The 9,868-nt window shown below is 42.7% G+C and overlaps 1 protein-coding gene across 1 annotated transcript; it reads right to left on the reverse strand.

Annotated features, from left to right (window-relative positions):
* Positions 1-4,207: 4,207 nt before the first annotated feature.
* LOC125530883 (glucosidase 2 subunit beta-like) lies at positions 4,208-9,271 on the reverse strand (the record flags this gene model as incomplete). The annotated part of the gene is given in 11 exon segments (XM_048695303.1): positions 4,208-4,603; positions 4,703-4,754; positions 4,852-4,913; positions 5,009-5,096; positions 5,959-6,027; positions 6,124-6,181; positions 7,966-8,067; positions 8,148-8,252; positions 8,362-8,713; positions 9,035-9,106; positions 9,197-9,271. Coding segments are annotated over 11 exon segments (1,095 nt in total), but the record flags the coding sequence as incomplete, so codon positions are not given.
* Positions 9,272-9,868: the final 597 nt, after the last annotated feature.

The raw sequence follows: 9,868 nt of genomic DNA on the forward strand, positions 1-9,868 counted from the left end.
CGCAAACATGGTGGTTTTTTGAAGAAAAAAAACGAAAGGTGGTGGTTTTCTGTTTTAGCGTCCCCAAATGTGGTGGTTTTTTGCAATTTACTCTGAGTTGTTTGATTTGTACTTGTGATCTACAATTAAAATAATGCTGGTATGGAAAAATTGTGTTGACTAATCATCTTGAAAGTCAGTTGTTAGAGGGCATTTCCCTTTTGTCCAGCTATATAAGTCGTGCGAGTGGTTCATAGTATGCCATAAATGTAAGTTGAATTTTTTTCACCTTTTTAAATGTAAACTGACCTTTTTTAGAATATAAATTGATCTATTGAAGTGATTAATTCAGGTTAGCTTATATTTCGAAGTGTCTTGTTGATCTTTCAAGAGGTAATATCATTGCTAGTCACAGAACTTGTGTTGATGTGCAGTTTGGTGCTAAAATTTTAAAAATACGTTTTTCTGATGATTTAACTTGTGTTTAGGTGTAAATACAGTCACTCCGGCTGTTCGCAAGCGTATACGCCATTGGCGTGGCATGTCACACAGGCACGGGCCCGTTGTCAGTGACAGATATCACTTCGGGCGACCCATGCACATTTTTTATTTTACACAAAAGCCCTCGAATTTATTTAATTACGAACAATGGCTCTCAAATTAAAAAAAAAGGCTGCTGCTGATGGGTTCAAACCCACGACCACCTAATAACACACCGGCGCACATGAGCTACCCAGTACACCAAGTACCTTTATGTGGTCAAAATGAGAAATGCTGAATTTTATGTTTTTACAATGATGACTACTCATATCCAAATATTTTTTTCTTTTTTTTCTCAAATACGCTGAGCCAGCGTATCATTGCATTGATAGGAAAAAAAGAGTTAAGGGGGGAGGGGTGCCGTGGCCTCGTACACACGAATGGCGAGACCGCGACACTCGGTGGAGTAGAGGGAATGGGGTTGCTCAGCCCCAATGCAAACTAAGGTCCTATGTTACAAGCGCGTGTGTGTTCATTCCTCGAGCTCATGTCGCGGCCCAGGAGCGAGCTTCGTCCTTAATTGCTTGAATCAGAGTCAGGGTGGACGGTGTGATCTTGTCGAAGATGACGGCATTTCGATGGCGCCAGATCGACCATGCTGTGAGCGCAGCGATAGTGGCAAGCCCTCGTCGCCGAGCACTCGGTGTAAGTAGAAGAGTTGGGGAGAGCCAGCTAAAGTAGTCGACAGAGCCGTCCGGGGCTCTGGTTGTCGGGGAGCACCATGAAAGGATATCGTGCCAGGTAATGCGTGCGAAGCTGCAACCCACAAGGAGGTGGCGCAGAGTCTCGGGCTCCTGGGCGCATAGCACACACTCTGGCTCGTGTGGCAGGCCACGCCGGGCGAGCTGGTCCGTGGACCAGCAGCGGTTTAGGGAGGCGAGCCAGATGAAGAACTGCACGGAGGTTGGACCACCAGTTTGCCAGGCAAGTTGCCAGAATTCGGAAGTCGTTGAGCCATGGAAGAGTGCACTATAGCAGGAGGAGGCGGAGTACTCCCCGTTCTCGGTCCAGCGCCAGCGGATGCGGTCAGATTGAGGGGTCAGCACAATGTGCCGTACACAGCGCCAGGTTTCCACGTATTCCACCGTGGCGGCCGGTCCTAAAGCACCTTGGATGTCAGAAATCCAGCGCCGATCAGAGAGAGTGGAGGCGACTGTACGGGTGCGTCGGAGGCGTCGGGGAACAAGAGCCACCAGGGCGGGGCGGTGACCATGAGCGATTTGCCATCGAGCCAAGGGTCTTGCCAGAAACAGCAGGTGGTGCCATCGCCGATGGTCCATGACGTGGAAGCTCGGCAAAAATGCAGAACCTCGGGATCGCGCGGGAGCTGGAGATAAGTCCAAGGTCTCGAAGGGTCAGTAGCTTGGAGCTAAAGCCAGCGGACGCGGAGCAAGATCCCGGTGTGGTGGAGGTCGCGAATCCCTAATCCTCCCAGGTCAAGAGGACGGCAGACACGCGCCCAGCTGACCAGGTAGGAGCCAGCGCACACGTCATTGCGACCATGCCAAAGGAAGTCGCGGAGGATTCTATTGGCCTTCTTGAGGATGGTGGGAGAAAGAGCCATGCGAGGAGAAGGTGCACGGGCATGGCACCCAAGACTTGCCGGACCAGGGCCAGGCGCTCGCCGCGGTTGAGCAGCGCGGCTTTCCAGGTAGCGAGCTTCCGGGAGAGTTTCTCAATCAGTGGCAACAGGTGGGACGCCGGCACTTTCTGAAGAGATAGAAGGAGGCCTAGATACTGAATGGGGAAGGCCCTCACAAGGCAGGCAAATAGTAGCGCCAATGGAACTATCGATGTCGTCAGGGCACTGGATAGGTGCGGCTAGGCATTTAGCGAAGTTGGTGCGCAAGCCGGAGGTAGCCCCAAAGTGGTCAAGCAGGGAGCTGATCGTGGAGAGCTCGGCAGCGTCGGGGTGGCAGAAGATTACCACGTCTTTCTCTAACCAAATTTTCATGAAATTTCTAATTTAAATGAGAGAAACTAGTCTAACAATACATGAACGTAACTTAAATCCTCATATGGACATACAATATCAGACCCTCTTTTGGTACATATATTTTTTGTGTTATTCACGCTCATTTTAGAAAATTACGTTATTTAAAATATTGTTCTCGTTGCCGCAACAATGAATTCGACTCGCGACTTTTCTATAGGAAAGGAGTTGGGTTGACCACCGTACAGGAAACACTTATTTAAAGTAATGTGTTAAACTAAATATATTTATACATTAAAAAACAAAATTTATTTCAACATTTCGGGTGAAAAAACCAAGAATTGCCGAGATATTTCGAAAACCAGAATTTGCAACTCCTTCCAAAAAAACCGGAATAAGATAAAATCTTGCTCGTGAACAAGTTTGTGTACGTTTTGGGCTAAACATTATACATTTTGACGCATGTTTTAAAATCAAATTTCATTTAAAAATTTCTAGCGAAAAATGATTTTTGGGAAACCTATTTTTCTGGCAAAACCAAGGAAAAGAGAATCGAGAGAAAAAATGTGTATTCAGTGTAAGTAAATGTATCTCCACGGATGTATGAAATTGTGTTCGGTGGAGTGGTTCGCTAGTGCCTTCACGTAAATGAAGTCGTGAGTTCGAACCTACCACACCCTTTTATTTCTTATTTCTTGCACCAATTTGTTTGAGTCATTGACAGTGGGCCATAGCCTCACTGGCATGCCACATAAGCACATGATACAGACAAAATAGCCGTATTTGCATGAGATGACAAGTTATATGACCACAATTTCATATTTTACAAGTTTTAAACTAAACATTAAGCGCAAGTTGTACAACTTCTAATGATATTACTTCATCTTTCAACTAACCCAAATGTGCCATTTAAAACTAGACGATAACAGGCGAACCAACCCTGATTGAATAGTTAGAAGGACAAGCAGGGACGAAGCTAGCATCGGATTACGTCTAGAGCTAAGCTAGTTTAAGTGATACATTCTAGTGGTTTTGTATATTGTATAAGAACATAGGAGTATTGCAAAGGATATCGTTATTACACCTAGGGCTATAGTTCCAATTGTCCTAGGTCTCCGCCACTGATGAGGACAGTAGTATCCTCCGTCCACCAGGGTTCAAGCCCAACATTTGACATTGGTGCTCGCATTTTTTAAGATTTGTAGGTCTTTTGGCGATGTATGTTTAGTGAGAGGAGACGTTCTCATCAACTACGAAAATGTCTATGACGACTTCATCAATCTCAAGATGATGTGTCGGCTCGGTCTCTCACAGATGCTTATAGGGATATCATGTGCATTCATGCGTTCATAGATGTGAGTATATGTACGTATGTATGAGCGGCCGAGTCTATACTGTGTTAAAAAAAACTAGACAGTAAGAGCACAATTTCTGTTCATTTTGGGCAAACGATATTTTTTTTCATATGATTGTGTCATCATCTTTCAATCTACGGAATCAGAATGCACCTATTGTACGATGTACGTCACTTGTTAGGTTTTGCCTTTAACTATCCATACTTGCCCTCGAGGTTTTTCTCACACTTGCCCGTCCGATTGGCAGATTAAATCCAACATTCGGTGTTTTATCTCACAAAGCTTCCTTTCTTTTGGGGGGGAAATAAGCAACGTGACAAGCTGTGAAGGTTACAAATTTCTAGCCACTCTTCTTAATTATTTTATGTGCAGGTATAGGTAAAAGTATTACTCCACACGATAAAAGCATTGGTCCGTATAATTCAGAGACGCTGTGCATAACTGATAAGTTACAAACAGAAGGCTTAGTCTCTTTCAGATGACCTAGATAAACAATTTGAGGAAACGTCCGTCAAAGCAAAAGAAAAAGATATCCAGTTGCAGCTACTAAAATCAGGATGGTGTGAAAATTTCAACCATCCGACCACTTTGCTCAAAATTTTCCCTAGCCAGACTAAAGCTGCTTTGGCGGCTACACTCACAGCTCCAGACTTTTCTATCTATCCAACATGTACCTCGGTAGCCTCTCTCTTATGGTTATGGTTGTAATAGTGGAGTCATTGCTTCCAGTGACAGTTTAGAGCTCGTCGTGGCCGGACAGGTCTGAAGCCACAGCATCGAGTTTCTGTTGCAGCTCCTGTTATAGATTGTTATATATATATAAAGCAAAACTCCATTAGCTCCCAACCTCAATGCAAAGAAAGAAAACACATTCGTGATAGGGACAAGAAAGAACCTTCAGCTTCTCTTCAACACACATTGCAGGAGTTGACAGTACAGCGACGTACCTGCGCCATCGGAACAGACATAGAAATAATTAACATGATATAATGTGCATTTTGGTAAAAAGATCAAAGGTGTATCATGACAAAAAAAACTACGCACTCGCATCTGCTGGGCTCATCGACACCGTTAAGTTCGTTGCTCAGCCCACATCTAAGCCTGACCTGCATAAAAGTTAAGCCGCACAGTTGTATTTTAAGACATGCAAATGGAAAGAGCTGTGCTTAAGGAAAATGCAACCCTGAATAATAGCAAGTACCTTTAGGCTTCGGTCAGGGCCATTCCAGCATTTGTCTCCACTTGAAAAGTGCATCATCCTGTAGGATTCTTCAAATTTGTCCCAGCGCCTGACCAACAGAGAATTTCCATTTTCATTTACGGCACAAGATAACTAACTGCACTAGGAATGACAACATAGTGCAAACGCATGTTTGTGTGCTTCCATGCACAGAATAGGATGTTTAGGCTTGTGAACGTCATACACAAGAGAAAATAGAAACTATAATTTTCTTCCAAGTAACTTTCAAGTAGCTCTAAGCTAGTTGGTAGCTAAACCAGCCAGGACTGTGCAGGCAATTCTCTAGAAAATGGTCCATGTTCAAAGATAAAATGGCAGTAAAGCAGAGCAATGCTGATAGACACAGCACATTGAAAACAAAATTGCACTCCCCTAATCTATTCCTAAAATTGCATCCCTAAGATAACATGAATGGAATTAGTCGTTTGAAAACATGGTAACGTAATATAACACAGAAAAAAGTTGCTTATATACACAAACCTACATAGTAAGAAAGCTATCCGGGTTGCCTATGTAGTGAATTGTCTTCGACCATTACTTGTTCACGTGCAAGTATCAACCCTAGAACTTCATCCAGTTTACAAGATTAACAGCCAGGTTATAGCTCAACCTTTCAAGATTCTACGTTTATTTCGCAAGCTATTGTGATGAAAAATGTAATCACGGTAATGATGAAGAATGAACAAGATCTCAGCTCGTGCTCTCTAAAACACAGTTAATAATCTACACAATGCGTTTTACTAAATAGCATTACTCAGTGTTTTCCCATAGTGAATATGAATGTGAGAATTTCCACAACATATCAATATGATAGTGGTAGTGGACCAAACTAAATATGAAGTTTAATCAATGGATTACAGTAGGGAATAACAAAAAATATACTAAATCTTAAAGGAGTGCAAGAAACACACCCCAGGTTAGTGGAACTGTGTCCTTCAACCTGTGAAGCTTTCTTGTATGGACAGACCTTGTAAACATACCTGCCAATAGGGATCATGATTCAAAAATCAGTAAACCTAACCAAATATAAAATGAAACAAAAAAGTTTGAATTTTTTTGAGAGATGGGATACATACTTGCCCTCCTTGCCCTCAAAGCACTGGTCATAAAAGTAATAGAACTCCTTCTCCTTACCTAACAAGAATGCATTTCAATCAGTTTCAATTTTTCACAAGTTTACCAAGGTAACGTATTAACTAGAGTAACTAATCAGATGAGGTCAGCATCTAGAGTAGCAGGTAACATGTAATACAGAGCAATAATGTTCTAAAGAAATGAAGCCTCAAATAGTTGGAAATGTATTTTAAGTACCACAGACCGAAATGCAAACTATGTAGATTCGGCTAGAAATAAAACCAAAAAGATATATGAAAGAAACATACAACGGGATGTTCTTTATCTATGGTTGGACTACACTATCCTGTAAATGACTCTCTAAGTTATTTTTGGCCATTTTAAGGAACAGCTTATTTTACGGAACTTCAACAAATTCGCCGCTCGAAAATCAGTTTGGTTTCATGCTTGGGAGGTCGACCATGGAAGCCATTGTCTTGGTACGACAACTCATGGAGAGATATAGGGAGCAAAAGAAGGACCTGCATATGGTGTTCATTGACTTGAAGAAGGCCTACGATAAGATACCGCGGAATGTCATGTGGTGGGCCTTGGAGAAATACAAAGTCACAGCAAAGTACATTGCCCTCATCAAGGACATGTACGATAATGTTATGACAAGTGTTCGAACAAGTGATGGCGACACTGATGACTTGCCAATTAAAATAGGACTGCACCAGGGGTCAGCTTTGAGCCCTTATCCTTTTGCTTTGGTGATGGATGAGGTCACAAGGGATATACAAGGAGATATCCCATAGTGTATGCTCTTTGCGGATGATGTGGTGCTAGTCGATGATAGTCGGATGGGGGTCAATAGGAAGTTGGAGCTATGGAGATAAACCTTGAAATCAAAAGGTTTTAAACTTAGTAGAACTAAAACCAAGTACATGAGGTGCGGTTTCAGTACTACTAGGCACGAGGAGGAGGAGGTTAGCCTGGATGGGCAGGTGGTGCCTCAGAAGGACAACTTTCAATATTTGGGGTCAATGTTACAGAAGGATGGGGATATCAATGAAGATGTGAACCATCGAATCAAAGCCGGATGGATTAAGTGGCACCAAGCTTCTAGCATTCTCTGTGACAAGAGAGAGCCACAAAAGCTAAAAGTCAAGTTCTATAGGACGGCGGTTCGACCTGCAATGTTGTATGGCGCTAAGTGTTGGCCGACTAAAAGGCGACATGTTCAACAGTTAGGTGTGGCGGAGATGCGCATGTTGAGATGGATGTGTGGCCACACAAGGAAGGACCTAGTCCGTAATGATGATATACGAGATAGAGTTGGGGTAGCACCGACTGAAGAGAAGCTTGTCCAACATCGTCTGAGATGGTTTGGGCATATTCAACACGGGCCTCCAGAAGCGCCAGTGCATAGCGGACGGCTAAAGCGTGCTGATAATGTCAAGAGAGGTCGGGGTAGACTGACATGGGAGGAATCCGTAAAGAGAGATCTAAGGACTGGAGTACCTCCAGAGAACTAGCCATGGACAGGGGTGCGTGGAAGCTTGATATCCATGTGCCAGAACCATGAGTTGGTTGCGAGATCTTATGGGTTTCACCTCTAGCCTACCCCAACTTGTTCGGGACTAAAGGCTTTGTTATTGCTGTTGTTTTTTGTTGTTGTAGTGTGTTCTTGCTTAGGAACCATGTTAGCACAGTTCTCATTACCATTTACTGGATGGCTTAAGAAGTAGTTTCATCAACCCAAAACACAACATTTGATAAAAAATCCCTAACAAAACTAATAGCTGCAAAATATACAAGTGGGTGATGCACTCAACGCGGAGACAAAGTTTCAATTAACTTACCAAAGTCTTGCTTTAGCTTATCTGTCAGAGAGGTTATCCTAGATTGAATTTTGGACAGCTTTGAGCTAGCATCATCGTACTCCTTCCGAACATGAGCAGCCTCTAAAATCATAAATGTGTAAGCGTTAGCACATACTCATATAAATCATGAAGAATCAACAGAAGTAGTATGTACGACTGACCTGATAAATCAACAGGGGTCTTGAAAAAGTTGAATTTCTGTAAAACATTCTGTACAGTTTGCTGAATCTTGTCCAGCCATGATGCTTGTCCTGAGGCAGTTAAATCTGAAGGAAGGAACAAATCAAATAAATAATAAATACACATACAATAGGATAATCAGTAACCACATACAGTAGGAATCGGAATTATTGTTGTCATATAAACACACTATACCTGAATGGTCATCACCTTTCCGGTCGTCATCAGATTTATAGGACACATCCGGTTCTTCATGATCATCAACATATTCATCATCTGATACATTAGACAACTCTTCGTCTTCAAATTTGTGCCTATCATCCTCAACTTCTGAATGATAGCCAGCATAATTTTCTTCTACGGGTTCTGGTATATCATGCTCATCTTCAAATGCTTCTTCTGCAGGTTCTGGAATATCCAGCTCATCCTCATGGCCCTTTTTATCGCTTTTACCAACATCATCTACATTTTCTCCAGTCCAGCGAGAAGCTACCAGACGACCCAATTCCGCCTTTGACAAACCTTCAGAGTTGACAGAAGTAGGGTCCTGCAAAACATACAACAATGCTTCATAACTTGAAATTGGAACTGCATTCCCAAGAGATCAACAAAAATTGTACAATATATTCTGGGTATCATAATAATTGTATATAAGTAATAAAAATATAACGTCCACACAAAAATTTGACCATCCTTAACCGAATATAATGGGAGATAAGGACAACGACAATGTGAAAAGACAAGCAAGTGCAGTTTTGGATATAGCTTATTAGTTACAGGACATCAGAAATCTAGACAAGACATCACAATAGCAAATATTAAACAAGTTCAGTGACATGAGTCAGCTGCAAAGCAGTTACTACACCACCTGCTCCTCGGTAGGTACTGCAGATGTCTCCACCGGTGGTTCATCATCTCCAGTCCCAGCTTTAATGTCAGGCTGACATGGAAAAACAGCATATATACACTCAAATTTGATATTGAAACAAACTAGCATATCAATTTTCTAGTACCAAAAGTTAACTATTACCACTTCAACAGATGTCTCGCCTTCTGGTGAGTGATTGTCATGGTCCGTGATATCTCCATCATGATGTTCAACTACCTATGTTAAACAGTAGTAACAAAATAACATAAATATATTTTTATAGCAGTGAACTAACAAGGTGCATAATGAGTACCTATATGGCTATATCTTGTACGTTAGGACTTAGGAGTGAGGACTTCACTAATTTGCCAATGGTTGTCATTTCTATGTTAGTCATATGGTCTTTCTTGGTGCGTAACGAGTACCTATATGGCTATACCTTGTACGTGAGGAGTGAGGACTTCACTAATTTGCCAATGGTTGGCATTTCTATGTTAGTTATATGGGCTTTCTTAGTTAACCGTGGCAATTATTATGAAGCTATCAATTAGGTTTTGTGTAAGCAAAGCAGTTGCCGAAGCATCAAAGGGCTCCGAATTGTGATAGGTTCATAGCAGTAGCTCACCTCACCTAGCCTTGAGGCCATGGCGTCCCCACGGCGCAATTCAGGAATCGCCAGGAGGCAGGGCAAGAGCCATGAATTGCTTGGCGGGAAAGAGAACTATGGCATGAGAAAGGGAGGGGCAAGAGGTTGGGGGAGTCACCAATTCAGAGAAGAGAAGGGGAGGGGTATGGGAGGACACCATCCTCATCTCCCCCCCCCCCCCCCCCCCC

This window comes from Triticum urartu, unplaced genomic scaffold (genome assembly GCF_003073215.2).
Source record: "Triticum urartu cultivar G1812 unplaced genomic scaffold, Tu2.1 TuUngrouped_contig_6632, whole genome shotgun sequence".
Classification (NCBI taxonomy): domain Eukaryota; kingdom Viridiplantae; phylum Streptophyta; class Magnoliopsida; order Poales; family Poaceae; genus Triticum; species Triticum urartu.